General features: G+C 38.6%; 2 protein-coding genes and 1 pseudogene across 3 annotated transcripts in view; 1 reads left to right on the top strand and 2 right to left on the bottom strand.

The window, feature by feature from the left end:
- LOC116027609 (G-type lectin S-receptor-like serine/threonine-protein kinase At4g27290) overlaps positions 1-5408 on the bottom strand; it is a 38955-nt gene extending 33547 nt beyond the window's left edge. The window contains exon 1 of the mRNA XM_031269314.1: positions 4264-5408. Coding sequence (XP_031125174.1) covers positions 4264-5408 — 1145 coding nt within the window. The remainder of the gene's footprint in view (positions 1-4263) is intronic.
- Positions 5409-7946: 2538 nt separating this feature from the next.
- On the bottom strand, positions 7947-13516 carry LOC116027608 (annotated as a pseudogene).
- Positions 13517-13611: 95 nt separating this feature from the next.
- LOC116027190 (G-type lectin S-receptor-like serine/threonine-protein kinase At4g27290) lies at positions 13612-16790 on the top strand. 2 transcript variants are annotated; one of them, XM_031268659.1, is made up of 6 exons: positions 13612-14937; positions 15049-15305; positions 15376-15586; positions 15786-16023; positions 16113-16266; positions 16348-16790. In XM_031268659.1, the coding sequence occupies exons 1-6, from the start codon at positions 13641-13643 to the stop codon at positions 16654-16656; spliced, it is 2466 nt and encodes an 821-aa protein (XP_031124519.1). In that variant the 5' UTR covers positions 13612-13640; the 3' UTR covers positions 16657-16790. The 2 variants fall into 2 exon arrangements, with proteins under 2 accessions (XP_031124519.1, XP_031124520.1); XM_031268660.1 differs by lacking the exon at positions 16348-16790 and having other exon boundaries at positions 15786-16028; positions 16113-16217.
- The last annotated feature ends 231 nt before the right edge of the window (positions 16791-17021 follow it).

The following is a 17021-nucleotide window of genomic DNA, read 5'->3' as shown; positions in this document are numbered from 1 at the left end:
GACAGACAAGTCAATCTGCAACAGGCAGAGGCGTTAACGGTGATGAGAGGAAGGTCAACAGAACGTGGCCAAAGCAGTGGTCGTGGTAGATCAAAATCAAGTAAGAAGAATTTAAAGTGTTACAACTGTGGAAAGAAGGGTCACTTGAAGAAAGATTGTTGGAATTTACCTCAGAATTCCAATCCTCAAGGAAATGTTGCAAGTACCTCAGATGATGGAAGTGCTCTCTGTTGCGAAGCATCAATAGCCAGGGAAGGCAGAAAAAGGTTCGCGGATATATGGCTCATAGACTCGGGGGCCACATATCACATGACCTCAAGGAAAGAATGGTTCCATCATTATGAACCAATCTCAGGAGGATCTGTGTACAGCTGCGACGATCATGCCTTGGAAATTATTGGCATTGGAACCATCAAGCTGAAGATGTACGATGGAACAGTCTAAACTGTTCAGGATGTGCGGCACGTGAAGGGCCTGAAGAAAAATCTATTATCCTATGGAATATTGGATAATAGTGCAACCAAGATTGAAACACAGAAAGGAGTCATGAAGATTTTCCAAGGAGCGCTTGTGGTGATGAAAGGGGAGAAGATAGCTGCAAATCTATACATGCTGAAGGGAGAGACTTTGCAAGAAGCAGAGGCATCGGTTGCCGCATGTAGTCCAGACTCTACGCTGCTATGGCATCAGAAACTTGGGCACATGTCAGAACAAGGAATGAAGATTCTTGTGGAGCAAAAGCTACTTCCGGGGTTAACAAAGGTATCACTTCCTTTGTGTGAGCATTGTATAACAAGTAAGCAACATCGTCTTAAATTCAGCACATCAAATTCTAGAGGCAAGGTTGTTCTAGAATTGGTTCACTCTGATGTGTGGCAAGCACCGGTTCCATCCCTAGGAGGGGCAAAGTATTTTGTCTCATTCATCGACGATTACTCTAGGAGATGCTGGGTGTACCCTATCAAGAGAAAGTCAGATGTGTTTGCGACTTTCAAAGCCTTCAAAGCACGAGTGGAACTTGATTCCGGGAAGAAAATCAAGTGTTTCAGGACAGATAATGGAGGGGAATATACAAGTGAGGAATTTGATGACTTCTGCAAGAAGGAAGGCATCAAAAGGCAGTTCACGGTGGCATACACTCCTCAACAAAATGGAGTGGCAGAGCGGATGAACAGAACCTTGCTGGAAAGGACAAGAGCAATGTTGAGGGCTGCGGGCTTAGAAAAATCATTCTGGGCAGAAGCAGTCAATACCGCCTGTTATTTGGTGAATCGAGCTCCATCAACTGCAATCGAGCTGAAGACACCAATGGAGATGTGGACTGGTAAGCCTGTTGATTATTCAAACCTCCATATATTTGGAAGCATTGTGTATGCAATGTACAATGCCCAGGAAATTACAAAGTTGGATCCGAAGTCCAGGAAATGTAGATTCTTGGGGTATGCTGATGGAGTAAAGGGGTATCGCTTGTGGGATCCCACTGCCCACAAAGTTGTCATCAGCAGGGATGTTATCTTTGTAGAGGACAGGCTACAAAGAGGAGAAGTTGATGATAGCACGGAAAAAGAAAAGCCAGAAACTACTCAGATACAGGTAGAGGAGGAATTTGAACAAGATTCTTCTGAAGCAGAACCGGCGCACGAGGAACCAGAACCAGAACGCTCTGGAGCTCCAACAACTCGTCAATCAGACCGTGAAAGAAGACGTCCCACTTGGCACTCAGATTATGTTATGGAAGGGAATGTTGCATACTGCCTTCTAACAGAGGATGGTGAGCCATCAACCTTTCAGGAGGCGATAAACAGCTCAGATGTTTCTCAATGGACGGCAGCAATGCAGGAAGAAATAGAAGCTCTCCATAAAAATAATACATGGGAACTTGTGCCACTACCACAAGGAAGGAAGCCAATTGGTAACAAATGGGTCTTCAAAATCAAAAGGAATGGTGACGATCAAGTGGATCGGTATCGTGCAAGACTGGTGGTGAAGGGATATGCTCAGAAAGAAGGTATTGATTTCAATGAAATATTTTCACCTGTGGTTCGACTAACAACAGTTCGTGTAGTTTTGGCGATGTGTGCTACATTCAACTTACATCTAGAGCAGCTAGATGTGAAAACGGCTTTTCTTCATGGAGATCTTGAAGAAGAGATATATATGCTCCAGCCTGAAGGATTTGAAGACAAAGAGAATCAGAACTTGGTTTGCAGGTTGAACAAATCTCTGTACGGTTTAAAGCAGGCGCCAAGGTGTTGGTATAAGAGATTTGATTCCTTCATCATGTGCCTTGGATACAACAGACTGAATGCAGACCCTTGTGCATATTTCAAGAGGTTTGGAAAAGATAACTTTGTTATATTGCTGTTGTATGTAGATGACATGTTGGTCGCAGGCCCCAACAAAGATCACATTGATGAATTGAAGGCACAACTGGCTAGGGAATTCGAAATGAAGGACTTGGGACCAGCAAACAAGATTCTAGGGATGCAAATTCACCGAGACAGAGGTAATAGGAAGATTTGGCTTTCTCAAAAGAATTATTTAAAGAAAATCTTGTCACGTTTCAGCATGCAAGATTGTAAGCCAATTTCTACCCCTCTTCCTATTAATCTCAAAGTATCCTCAAGTATGAGTCCTAGCAATGAAGAAGGGAGGATGGAGATGTCTCGAGTACCGTATGCATCAGCGGTGGGGAGTCTAATGTTCGCTATGATATGTACAAGACCAGACATTGCGCAAGCAGTGGGAGTAGTTAGTCGGTACATGGCGAATCCAGGCAGAGAGCATTGGAACTGTGTGAAGAGGGTCCTAAGATACATCAAGGGGACCTCAGATGTTGCATTATGTTATGGAGGATCAGACTTTCTTATCAACGGGTATGTGGATTCTGACTATGCAGGGGATTTGGATAAAAGTAAATCTACGACAGGATATGTGTTCAAAGTTGCTGGTGGAGCTGTAAGCTGGGTTTCAAAACTGCAAGCAGTTGTGGCTACGTCAACAACAGAAGCAGAATATGTAGCAGCTACACAAGCCAGTAAAGAAGCAATTTGGTTGAAAATGCTATTGGAGGAGCTCGGGCACAAACAAGAGTTTGTCTCTTTGTTTTGTGACAGTCAGAGTGCCTTGCATCTAGCAAGGAATCCTGCATTTCATTCAAGGACGAAACACATACGAGTGCAGTACCATTTCATCCGAGAGAAGGTGGAAGAAGGGACAGTAGATTTGCAGAAAATCCATACCACGGACAACGTAGCAGATTTCCTAACAAAGGTAATCAATGTTGATAAGTTTACTTGGTGTCGATCTTCTTGTGGCCTGATAGAGACGTAAGCGACATGGAAAGTGCAAGGTAGAAAGAATGGTGTGAAGATATGATTGTTACAATCTAATCTTCAAGTGGGAGATTGTCGGCAAATGGATTAATTTGGCAGCAGCCACAATGGTTAGGCAAGTTGCAAAGTTTGATCAAGAATGTTAGGCAAGTCCAAGAGTTAGGCACCTACAAAGTTTGAACAAAAATATTTATTGTTTGGTCCCTACATTTTAGGCTAACTACAAAATGACCCCTATTTCTCAACTATAAATAGGGAGGTCATTTGCCATTCTTGTCATCCCAAATCATTCTATTTTTCCCTCATATACTAGAGATATTAGAGAGTTTGTTGAGTGTATTTCTCCTTCCTAGCAAGAGAGAATTATCCTTGTTTTCTCCTTGTTAGTTAGAGAGTGGTTGTAACTCCTATTTTCTCATAGTGAAATTCTTCTACCCTTGCCCGTGGTTTTTACCCTAATTTGTTTAGGGGTTTTCCACGTAAAATCTGTGCCTCATTTATTTTTCTTTCTCAAATTATTGTTGCAATCTGATCTATCCCACTTCCGCGGGCGCAACATTATGGTCTAGTAGTGAGTCCATTGACCACGAGAGTGGCGGTGGTGCTAGTGACCTTGTCTCTTGTTAGTCCGTTGAGCGTTTTTCACATCCCTAGTACCCTAGAAAATCAAGAGTTGCATGTGTGGTAGACTAGTCCCAATCCTTCTTTCCTAAAATTGTTCACAACACCTTTTGTTTTAAGGGTTTGATATATTCTTAGAATGACATACACAAACCTTTCGATAGGACTAGCTTTTGAAATCTAGGAACTCTTGTGTCTAATTCCTTGTCTACCAAATCCTTTTCTACCATTCCTTGAGACGATACTCGGGAACTTCTTCCCGTTTTATTCACCTACACTCTTTCCACCTCCCGCGAATACTTCACACATCAAGGAGCAATTCTTCAAACACTTGTGCTCGCACTCTGTAAGATTCATGGTCGTGTTAAACCAAGAATGTTTCGTGTCTGGCCATTTTATCCCGGAATACTTCTTGAATCCATCTGTTCCATTCTTGCATTTCAGAGGCTTCCTCCTATGGCAGCCATCGGACCAGTAATCCAATCCCACTCTAGTCTTCCTGCTTGTAAATTTTTCGAAGCATCCACAGACTGGGGAAGCAGTGATGTTACAAACTCCATTTGCACCACATATTGCATAGCTGTCACAGGAATTCCTAGGAACCTTAAGGGCACTGACCCAGCTTTGAGTCTCATTAACCCATATGTAGACTTGGAGTTCACCAGAACTAGTCATGACTACCCTGGTTAAAACGGGGTTGTTAATGAGATCATATCTGGTATAAACCTCCCTGGGACTTATGGACACATGGTACTTGTAATGAGGACTATATGCATCCATTTCAGGCGTTCCACTCCACCGCAGACCATTCCAGGGTCCTGCTATAAAAAGCTCTTTCGAACCGTTCTTGGTTACTAATTGTGGGTAACCAGTTGGATCAAAATGATGGGTGAACGGCCCTGAAGCTGGATCGTTTTCATTCTTCCACGATGTAATATAAACCTCGTGTTGTGTCAAGAAATTCCACCCAAGCTTCATGCCTGGTAAATAAGTATCAGTTGGGTAGTCAAAACTCTGCCACAGGAAGTTCTCATCCTCTCTATTATCTCTCACCACAAGATTCCCTGAATCCAAGAGCTGTGCAATAGGATTCTGGGCTGATCTTGATGCATTAGCCGACCATATAACCTCATTCTTGCCATCAATAAGAACTAACGGCCCCCCCGGCTCGACGATCTTCAAGACAGCCGAGGTTGTGTTAGTTAGTGCTGTTTCTCTGTTGGCAATCCATATCACTGTTTGACCAGGAATCTGCTTGTACCATATACCGACGTATCGGTTTATGGAACCTGCAGCAGGGATGCTGAAAAACCCCATTTCGAAGTTCCCACCGGATGAAATGATGGTGTCACCATCTTTGAGGGATTGGGTGGAGGTGATTGTATCCCTTGCATCAGAAATGTTGTGCAAGAAGAGGGAGAACAGAAAATGCAGGAAGAAAAGAGCTCTCATTTGGACACACTCACACACTGTTTCTTGAATGAAATGTTTAATTACTGTTCACTGTTTTGTTTTTTCTTTTGTTGATGAAAATATATTATTTTATTTATAGATAGATTGAGAGAGTTAATTCAATGGCTTAGCTTGTGGGTAGTCCTTACTCCTTAGATGATGCCAAAGACCAAGACTCCGAACCGTGTAATTGCCGGCTAGATGAAAGTGGGAAGCAATTTAATTTGGTAAAAAATTCAACTCATGTCATTATCTTAGCTTTGCACTATTTAATTTTATTATGGATAAGGTTATAACGTGTTTGTAGGGAAAGCCGGAAAGGGGTATGTGAAACCTTGAACTACGCTGTTGAAAAAATGAAAGCATACTACTATTCAAATTATAAGAATTATATTAGAATTAGAATAAATATTTATTCCCTATATTATATTCTCTATAAATATATTTCTCATAGATGTTAACTCAAATGCGACCATTTTTTTAACGTGCGGCCGGTGCAACCGCACCATTAGGTATGCAAAAAAGCACCAATAGTATTAGAAAATGCACAACAAAGAAATGCATCAATGCACCAAAAAACACTATTAGATACGCATCACCACAAAATGCACTATTAGGTACGCATAAAAGTATCACACAGTGTTTGAAAACTCACCATTAGATGTGTTGAGGTATGGTGCATTTGTTTGGAAGTGTGGCGCGTAGTGCGTTTTGTGCTGCATTAATGCATTCTTTGTTGTGCGTTTCCTAACAATATTGATGCATTTTCTCCTACCTAGTGGTGCAGCCACACTGACTGCACATTAAGACCTGGCCGCACAGGAGCAAGACTCATTTCTCATATACTCGTTATTTTAACAATAGTATTGGTTAGCTGTTGACTATCCAAAGGTTATAAAATTAACATAAATGTATACTAGAAATTAACTAAATTTTAAATTTCAATTCTGATATCTTTGATTCTGAGCCATTATTCACTTCCTATTTTAGTTGTTTTTTATATTAACTGCATAATTCTTAGTAGAAATTGAGACTCGTTTATGTATTTTGTGTCTAAATGTGCAATTGCCCATAACGAGTTGCAAAGGAAGGATTTTGAAATGTTTTGGATCAATTTTGGAAGCAGAGGAACTTGCCTAAGGAAGGAAAGGAGTAGCATATTAGAGCACGAAAGGAAACAAGAAAAAAGGTTGGAAGACACCTCATGGCCACTCACACGGCTGTAGGGGTAGATTGGAGCTTACATAGCTTTTGTTTTTCTAGAATTTGAGTTGATACACCATGCAAATGGGGCAACCCTTGTTCTAATCCTTGTTGAGACTTGGATTTCTTTGTGCTAGCCTCAAGAACCTAGATGAAATGTTTTTCCCCCAAACATAAATGTTAAAGCATCAATAGAGTAGTACCCCTAATTTAACTCATCTTTTTCCATTGATATATCTCCTAGATTTAATACTGTTTTCCCTTATATCCAAAATTACCAAAACTATCTTAGTTGTTAAATCCTCTTTCCAAAATGATTTGCTTGGATCCTTATAGATTCCAATGCCTTGGTGACTAGAATATAGGCAACCGCTTGATTACGCGTCATAGTCCCAATTATCTCCAGTGGAACGACATTATACACATTTTCATATCACCCTACACACTACATCAAAAGGGATTATGCATTCAAGGTGCTTGATTAAATACCTCACCTAGTCTAATTGCTATGAGAATTGGATTAGAACTTTGGTGGTAGCCAATGTCCACGGGAGTGGCATTGGCATTGACGTGATTCCCTCACTTCATTGTTGAACATTGTTTAGCCTAGAACCTTAGAGCATTAAAGAAGCATTTGTACATGGTTATTTGATTTAAATCCTATTCTTTATCATTGTTTAGTACTATAATCAATTGTTTGTCTTACAATTATCTCATGCAAAAAAAACTATTAATTTGGTTAGCTTTCAAACACTTTATGATGTTGTGTTTAGCCCCTTGCTACTCGAATCCTTCCTAGCTATTCCCAGAGGACGACACTCACTAATTTAACCACTAAAAATACAACTTTCACTCGACCCTGACCTGACTACTCGGGTAGGGTTCCCTGATCCCATATCATAAGTACTGAGAGACAAATATAGATAATAACGTTCAAACCGTTGACGATAACTATTGGTCAATTAGATATTCCATCACACGTGGACGTTGTTCCTTAGCCTTCGAGACCACCGAATGCATGAAGAACGCGTGTCGCACATGCCGACTTTCCGACATGTGTCTTCTCCAAACTCTTATAAATATCACGCTAAATGCCTGTAGAAGAGACTTTTTGACTATTCACTCTCTAGAGTACTTATAAACTCGGGATCCTCCGACCCTCGGACTTAACTACTCGAGCTACTATATTATAATTTTCATTCAGATCCGTATACTCGAGAGTACTATTTACACCATCAGATCTAGACTCTTTGGGTTACGATAGATGAAGAAAGTATATTGAACGATACTATCTTGTAATAGAATAGTATTAAAAAAATTGAATTGTAATATTTATAGTTAAAATATAATACTTTTTATAAATTCATAGAAAAGTATTACATGAGTACATCGAAGTCCAAAGTGAAAAACCTGCAAAGGCTTAACCAATGCTTTACAAAAGATCATATATACATTTTCAAAATGATTTATATTGATTGGATGAAAGTAAAAGAAAAAAAAAACACCTATAAAATCAATAATAAATCAACACCTAGTAAGACAACTATCCAATGCTTCCTAACTTACCTTATACAACAGTAGAACACTTCCTTATATAAAATATCAATCATTTCAATAACGTATTAAGGAAATAAAAACTCAATAAGAGGCATCTGTTGACTCTTTGTGCTTCAGTAGGTTGAGAAAGTAGCTATGAACAGATACTACATTGTAACCGAGTCAGTAGAACTCAAAAAAAAAAAAAAAAAAAAAAAAAAAGCTCAATAAGACTTCTTTTAACAACTTAAAGGGGAAATTAGGATTTTATTGCTTGCGCTCTACCGAGGATTCAAGACACTGAAGCTGCATTCATTTCTTGAATTCGTTCCTTGAGTACTTGAAGAGTAATCACTTTCGTTCACTTTCTGTTCTATGAAAAATCCTGGCTGTTTAGCTTCAGGTAAGCTATTATCATTGGACAACATTGTTACCACAGAAGACATGGTTGGTCTATCATCTGGACGTTGCTGCACACATAACAGTCCAATATGTATACACCTTTGAACTTGGATAATTCGCATGATGAAGCTAGATGTACATCAATTAGTTCCAACGCCCTGTTTTCTTTATACAACTTCCATGCCTAAAAAAATTAATTTATTAGATCAACAAGAAGTAATAAAAGTTATTCACCATAAAAAGAAATTATATATATATACACACACAAGTAGTTTATTAGACTTACATGACCGATAAGGTTGAGACAGTCGTCTGGATCAGAAAATCCTCTGTTTCTTTTTCCAGTCACAATCTCCAATGATAAAACTCCAAAGCTAAATGTATCTGATTTTATTGAAAATATTCCATTAACGGCATATTCTGGGGATATGTATCCACTGCATCAAAAGAAGATATTGTATTAACAGAGTTAAAAAAAATGGATAATGCTCCAACATAAATGACACAATATAATTAAGGTACTTACTGTGTCCCCATAATACGGCTTGCATTTGCTTCTGTTGCATCACCTCCAACACTTCTTGCCAATCCAAAGTCTGAAATCTTGGGATTCATATTGTGATCCAGCAAAATGTTACTAGCTTTAAGATCTCGATGAATGACCCTTAATCGAGAATCTTGGTGGAGATACATTAATCCTCGTGCAATTCCATTAATAATGAAATGACGCTTTGGCCAATCAAGCAATTTGCTCTTTGCTTCATCTATCAAAAGGTTCTTAATCAACTAAGGTTTCACAAAATACATAATGAAGTAATTATTGTAAGGGAGAGTAGAGAGGCAAACCAAATATGAAGGTATCCAGGCTCTTATTTGCCATGTATTCGTAGATCAACAGCTTTTCTTCTCCTTGTATACAACACCCTAGAAGCTTTACTAGATTCCGATGTTGAAGCTTGGCAATACAAATGACTTCATTCTTGAACTCTTCTATACCTTGCGTGGAAGTCTTTGAGAGCCGCTTCACCGCAATTTCTTGTTCATCATCCAAAACACCCTAAAAATTTGAAGTAAAATAACATTTTTATATATATGTTATGAATTGAACATACAAAAGTTTTGGAAATAATGAGATTTCTTATACATACCTTGTAAACAGCTCCAAATCCACCCTCTCCGAGCTTGTTATTTTCAGAAAAGCTATTTGTAGCCCTTGATATTATAGATAGTCAAACATCGGTAGTTCTAACCATTCTTTCATCTTCATCATTTTCTTTTATTCTTTTTGTAGATGTACAAACCAACATACAAACCTAGCAAGATCATTGTAGTTAGCAGTGACAAACAACCTACAATGATTTTTACTTTCTTGCCCTTGGAGTTGGCATGATATTCCTCCGTAACTGGCTCTGTAGTATATCATAAAAATTTTAGTCATCACCTTCAACCTTTATATATCCAACAAAAACATAGAAAATTGTATGTATTCGATAAATTAATCTTACCTGGTATCTCAGAAGAATCGAGTCTGATGTAAATGTCTTGTCCGTTCTGAGACAGCAATCGCATATCAATCAAGTCGTTAAACCAAAGCAGACAACCACTTCCTCCATTTATATCTAAACTCGAATAAGCGGTGCAGGAGCAATTCTTCAGACACTTTTGCTCACACTCTTTAAGCTCATAGTCGTGTTAACCAAGAATGTGTAGTGTCTGGCAATTTCATCCCAGAATACTTGTTGAACCCATCTGTTCCATTCTTGCATTTCAGAGGTACCCCTCCTATGGCAACCGTCGGACCAGTAATCCCACCCCCCTCGAGTATTATTCACAAAATTCTCCAAACACCCACACACTGGGAATTAGCCACGTTACAGAACGCATTTGCGCCGCATTTATCGTAGCTGTCGCAAATATCCATTGGGGCTTTGATGAACTGTCCCAAGTTTGGGTCTCGTTCATCCAGGCAAAGCATTGGAAATCCCGGAATTGGATAGAACAAACCTTGCCCAGTACGAGTTGTTGACGATTTCGTATTGGAAATAAAATTCCCTGGGATTTATGTGGGCTTGGTATTTGTAACCAGTATTTGCAGGTGATATTGCTGGGATTCCACTCCAGCGTAGACCATTCCAGGGCCCTGTTATATAAGTCTTTTCCTGGCCGTTCTTGATTACGCCTTGTGGGTACCCTGTTGGGTCAAAAGCGAATGTGAATTGCCAGAAGATGGGTCATTTTCACTTTTCCTTGCACTGATATATACCTCCTTGCCTGTGTCTAAATTTTTCCCAAGCTTCATCCCTGGAAGAAAGGTATCTGTGGGGTAATCAAAGCTCTGCCACAGGAAATTCTCCGGGTTTTCATCCTCTGCATCTCTCACCACAAGATTCCCTGAATCCAAGAGCTCTGCAATAGGATTCTGAGCTGTTCTTGATGAATTAGTGGACCATATAGTGTCATTCTTGCCATCAATGAGGACTAACTGCCCCCGGCTCGACGATCTTCAAGACAGCCGAGGTTGTGTTAGCTAGGGCTGTTTCTCTGTTGGCAATCCACACCACTGTTTGAACAGGGAGTTGTTTGTACCATATACCGACGTATCGGTTTATGGAACCCGCAGGGATGCTGAGAAACCCCTCTCAAAGCTCCCACTAGATGAAACTATGGTGTCTCCATCTTTGAGGAATTGAGTGGGAGTGAGTGTGTCCCTTGCATGGGAAAGCAAGAAGAAGGAGAAGAAAAATGCAGAAAAGATCTCTCATTTTGACACCCCTTTTTTCTGTTTCTTGAATGAAATGTTTGAGGTTTATGCTTTGGAGATTTGGTATTTCTTATATGATTGGAAATACAAACAGAAAATTATCCACGAAGGATAATATTACAGGAAATATCACAACCTACAAAAGGTTGAAAACCTGAACTACGGTTGAGGATGAAATCCGGACGATCTCGGGTGGTTGGAAGCACGAGTCGTGTTGCCACTCTCCTTAAAACCTTATTTACCGCCTCCCGGGGTACTGGAGCGTTGCGGTCTAGGTTTCCCAAGATAAAACGTACTACGATCCAATCGCTCGAGCACACGAACTTGGATCCGGCGAACTAGGAACGTGGGTTCAACGCAGGTGGCTAGAAGGAAATGTGAGCAGAGTTTTGAGGAGAAAGCAGTGTATTGCAGTGTGTTCTTGGTGTGTTCCAAACCTGCTCCTCACAACGAATATATAGTGGAGGAAATGGATCATAGCATTAATTATGGCATTGATAATCCATTTGTAACCTCCTCCCACTAGCAGAACCAACATTTACACCCACTACCAAGTCCCGTTATTCATGAAATAACTCTAAAAAAAAAATGGTTGGAATTAATCAAATTAATTCCGTAATATCAAGACATGGTTCAGACTGTGAACCATCGAGAAGTGCAAGCTTCGAGACATCGAACTTCCTTTCGGTAGGTCAGCCCGCCACTTTTTCGTGCCCGCAGGTGCCGGCGCACACAAGTTCAAGCCTTTTCGAACTCATTTTGGGATTTGATTTCCACTCCCCTACGCGCAAGAGAGAGCCTCTATGCCATACAAGTCAATTAGCCTTAAAAAGGCTCTTGTATTTATAGTGGGGCAAATCTTCATTCCCAACCAATGTGGGACAAAGCTAATAAGCTTTTCATCACTTAAAATTCCATCTCAAATGGGTCTACTTTGAGAACCAATTTCTCATTCACCCATTATCCATTTTGAGCGTATAATATATCAATCTCTTCGTCTCACTACGAAGAATCCGAATCCACTTTGACCCGACCCAAATCCGATGTGGATCCTACATATATTTATACCACAAAATGGCCACTTAAAATGCCATTTTAGTGCTATTTTTCCAACACTTATATGCTCAAATGTAATACTAATTCAGAATAAATTTTTTGTTACTTATAAGGGTAAATATAATATTTTTAAAGGAATATACAATACTTTTACATTTTGATTTAAAAGTATTACATTTTTACTCAAAAGTATTATATTTGCCTTTATAAGTAAGGAGCACTTGTCAACATTACTTATTATGAAAAATGTATTACTTTTTCTATTATAAGTAACAAAAATTGTATTCTTGATTAGTGTTATATTTGAGCATATAAGTATGACATTTGCGCATATAAGTATGACATTTGCATGGTGCTTTGACCCGACCGATCCGTCTCACGAATAAGGATCCGTGAGACGGTCTCACACAAGTGTGACCCTATAATTAATCATATTTGTCAACCGGTCGACTCATGGTTTGTATCAATCACTCATATCTTTCGGAAGGCCAACCGGGTTGTATATGCCTTAGCGACTATTGGGCTTGGTTGTATTTTGCATTTTCGCCTTAGTTGTATTTTTCGCACGGTTATTTGCCGGCTTTTTTTTTTGTATGATTGGAGGGGCTTTTCAACTCCCAGATGGGTCCGGCTTAATTAATAAATTCTGTTTTTCAAAAAAAAAAAAAAAAAGGAAAAAGAGGTGACAAAAAAAAAATTGATCAGAATTAATTATATAAATTATAGTGTTGCAAAAACCGTGCCTATTTAGCCTAGTCGCGCGGCTGATTAGCAATTATTTCCCTATTTTTTAAAATAAGTTATTTCGCTCAAAACAACGTCGAAGAAGAGGAAAATGAAGAATTATGATTGGATCACTCAAAAAAGCGGATGAGAACACAGACAGAAGAAGAGGAAAATGAATGGAAGATGAAGATGAAGAATTATGATTACGATAATCCAAAAAAAGTCAATAAAATCATGATAAAAGAAGGCAAAAAGCGTCTTCAAAAAAAAAAAAAAAAGGCAAAAAGAACACACAGATAGAATTCTAATGTGGGACAAGAGTTTGAATCCAGGGAAAGCTTTCATTTTCCACTAAATAGGATATGAACCTAACCCACAACGATTAAACATGCTATTTTAATTACCTCAATTTCTTTGATTTCATTGTCTTTGAATAGTCTGTGTGTATGCTTGACTAATTAGCCTCGATCCAAATCTATAAGCAATAGACTTTCTTCAAGAAAAGGAAACCAAAAAAAAAATGTAAACAGCAAACATTTTATGTCATAATGATGAGAGCTTTTTTCCTGAAATTTCTGTTCTCCCTCTTGTTGTTTTCCTTTCATAATATTTCCTATGCAAGGGATACAATCACATCCACTCAATCCCTCAAAGATGGCGAAACCATCATTTCATCCGGTGGAAGCTTTGAGATGGGGTTTTTCAGCCCTACCAATTCACAGAATCGCTATGTTGGCATATGGTACAACCAAATACCCAATCGCACTGTAGTTTGGGTTGCCAATAGAGACACTCCCCTCACTAATACCTCATCAGTGGTCTTGAAAATCATCAATCCAGGCTGGCTAGCTCTAGTTGATGGCAACAATAATGCTACTATATGGCATACTAACACTTCCAGACAAGTCCCAAATCCGGTTGCAAAATTATTGGATTCAGGGAATCTGGTGGTGACTGATAATGCAAATGATGAGAGCCCAGAGAATTTGCTGTGGCAAAGTTTTGATCATCCTACAGATACTCAATTGCCAGGGATGAAACTCGGAAAGAATTTCGTTACTGGTCTCGAGGTTCCACTATCAGCCTGGAAAGCAGAAAACAATCCAGAAAAAGGGGAATATGAGCTCCACATTGAGCCTAAAGGATACCCACAATCCATCATGAGAAAAGGCGGAAACAAAGTGTATCGATCAGGATCATGGAACGGTTTGCGTTGGGGTGGAACACATGGAATACAAAAAAAGAGCTATGTTATCGACACGTCTGTAATCATTAACACGAACGAGGTTTCCACCAGTTTTAAGGTTCATAATAGCTCAGATTTGGTCAGGATGGTCCTCACAAGCACTGGGAGTATACTTCTGTATAAATGGGCAGATGAAACAGAGGAGTGGAAAACACTGAGAAATGCACCAACTGATGTTTGTGACACATATGGATCATGTGGGGCTTATGGGAGTTGTAACTATGATAATTTCCCTGTTTGTGGATGCTTGGATGATAAGTTTTTGCCTAGAGATAAAGTGGCATGGGGAAAGTCAGATTTTTCAGGAGGGTGTGTCCGGAGGACACCCTTGAAGTGTCAAAATGTAACCTCAAATGGATTCTTGAAATATTCTGGTATTAAATTGCCAGATACTGAGTTTACATGGTTCAATACCAGTATGAATCTTCAAGAGTGTGAGCAAGTTTGCTTGAAGAATTGCTCTTGTATGGCTTACTCAAGTTTAGATATAAGCAATGGACAAAATGGTTGCTTGCTTTGGTTTAGTGATTTGATTGACATCAGAGTTCTACCTGAGCAAGGGCAAGATCTTTACATAAGAATGGCTTCCTCTGATTTAGGTAATAATTTTGTTGCCACTAATTCAAAGCGACCATAATTTGATTAATTTCCATGACATTGATAATTGAATGCATTCCCTTTTTGTTATGTTTTTTTTTTTTTGGGTGTAGATTATCCTTCAAGCTCAAAGGGCAAGAAATCAAAAATAATAAAATTGACTTCATCAGTATTGGTTGGTATTCTGGTGCTGAGCTTGACCCTGACTGTGGTCATTATATTGTACAAACGAAAAAAGAAGGAGATCAATTTAAAGCTAAAATGGGAAGAAGATCAAATATTATTTGAAGTATCAACAATAACAAAGGCTACAAATAACTTTTCACTTAATAATAAGATTGGAGAGGGAGGATATGGACCTGTTTACAAGGTAGCAATACTATTCCTATTTTTATCCAAAATTATATTGATCACTTCAATCTAAAAAATTTCATTTGCAGGGAGTACTAGATGACAGAAAGGAAATAGCGGTGAAACGGCTTTCAAAGACATCTAAACAAGGGCTTGGAGAATTTAAAAATGAAGTCAATTCTATTGCCAAGCTTCAACATAGAAATCTGGTGAAGCTTCTCGGATGGTGCATTCAAGGAGATGAAAAGATGTTGATCTATGAATATATGCCAAACAAAAGTCTTGACTCCTATATATTTGGTACGACATTCCTATCCTAATTTTGATCAACTCTATTATTACATTATTTGATCACTTCATCAATTTCAATTTGGATTTTAAATATTTTCCTTGATAGCATTCTTTTAACCAAGAAATGTGTTCTTGGAATTGAAAGAAAAAATAAAAAATAAAAAATAAAGGAACGTACGTAAGTAAATTGTATAAAAATCTTTGGCAGATATTAAAAAAAGAGCATTATTTGATTGGTCAAAACGCTTCAACATTATCAATGGAGTTGCAAGAGGGCTTTTGTATTTGCACCAAGATTCTCGACTAAAAATTATTCATAGAGATCTCAAAGCTAGCAATATTTTGTTGGATATTGACATGAACCCAAAAATATCCGACTTTGGCTTGGCAAGGAGCATTGGATTAAACGAGACAGGAGCAAATACAAACCGAGTTGCTGGAACACTGTAAGGTTTCAGTTCTGATCTGATCACTTTGCATTCATTTGTTTGCTTTTTGATCATTGAACATAATAGATTAACATTTCAAAATACAGTGGTTATATGTCACCGGAGTACGCTGGACATGGGGTCTTTTCCATTAAATCAGATGTGTTTAGCTTCGGTGTTTTGATACTAGAAATTGTGAGCGGAAAAAGAAATAGGGATTTTTCTCATCATCAAGATCACTATGAGAACCTTCTTGGCCATGTATGTCTCAATTTTATGCATATTTATTTATTCATTAAGTTTGAATTAAAGTCTTGATGTACTAATTCATATTTACTATAGGCATGGAAACTTTATAGAGATAGAAGATTGATTGAACTTGTAGACGAGCATCTAGTTGCACCATGTGATTTGCCACAAGTTCTAAGATCAATCCATGTCGGCCTATTATGTGTTCAACACTACCCTGAAGATAGGCCAGGCACGTCTTCCATAGTTCATATGTTAGCTAACAATGTTGAGTTACCCATTGCTAAAGAGCCTGGTTTCTTCACAAAAACAAAGGTAAATGATGAGACGAAGTCTTCTTTAGGCGTTGAAATATCATGTTCCATAAATGAAGTCACCATCTCATCATTCAGTCCTCGTTAAAAAGAGTACCTATACAATTGAGTTAGGTTATTTCTATTTATATTTACCCCAAGTTTGTATTTGTTTTTACGAATTTCATAGGGAAAACTTCTAGCATCAAATTAAACCACTTTGACGTTCTTTTTCCCTGTTCATAATTTCCATATAAAATCATTATTACCTATCTTTTAACCTAAGCATTGTGCTAGTTCAATGCATGAATTGAAGTCGCTATATCCTATGATTCCTATCGTCTTACAGTTTCAAACTTGAGATAAATTCAATTTTCTCTCTGTGGTTGTTTTTCTCTACCAATTTGGCAATTTGGCCTACAGTGACTGCTTTTTTTCTCTACCAATTTGCTATCCTACAGTGACTAAATATTG

The sequence above is a fragment of the Ipomoea triloba genome, chromosome 8 (genome assembly GCF_003576645.1).
Source record: "Ipomoea triloba cultivar NCNSP0323 chromosome 8, ASM357664v1".
Taxonomy (NCBI): Eukaryota; Viridiplantae; Streptophyta; class Magnoliopsida; order Solanales; family Convolvulaceae; genus Ipomoea; species Ipomoea triloba.
Note: the sequence above shows the minus strand (reverse complement) of the source record. Positions and strands in the feature narration are given on the sequence as shown.

Excerpts from the sequence above, each read along its gene's own strand:
- LOC116027190 (XM_031268659.1), top strand. The coding sequence starts at position 13,641 with ATGATGAGAGCTTTTTTCCTGAAATTTCTGTTCTCCCTCTTGTTGTTT. Across the intron at positions 15,306-15,375 it reads GATATGGACCTGTTTACAAG|GGAGTACTAGATGACAGAAA; the intron begins GTAGCAATACTA and ends TTTCATTTGCAG. Across the intron at positions 15,587-15,785 it reads TCTTGACTCCTATATATTTG|ATATTAAAAAAAGAGCATTA; the intron begins GTACGACATTCC and ends AATCTTTGGCAG.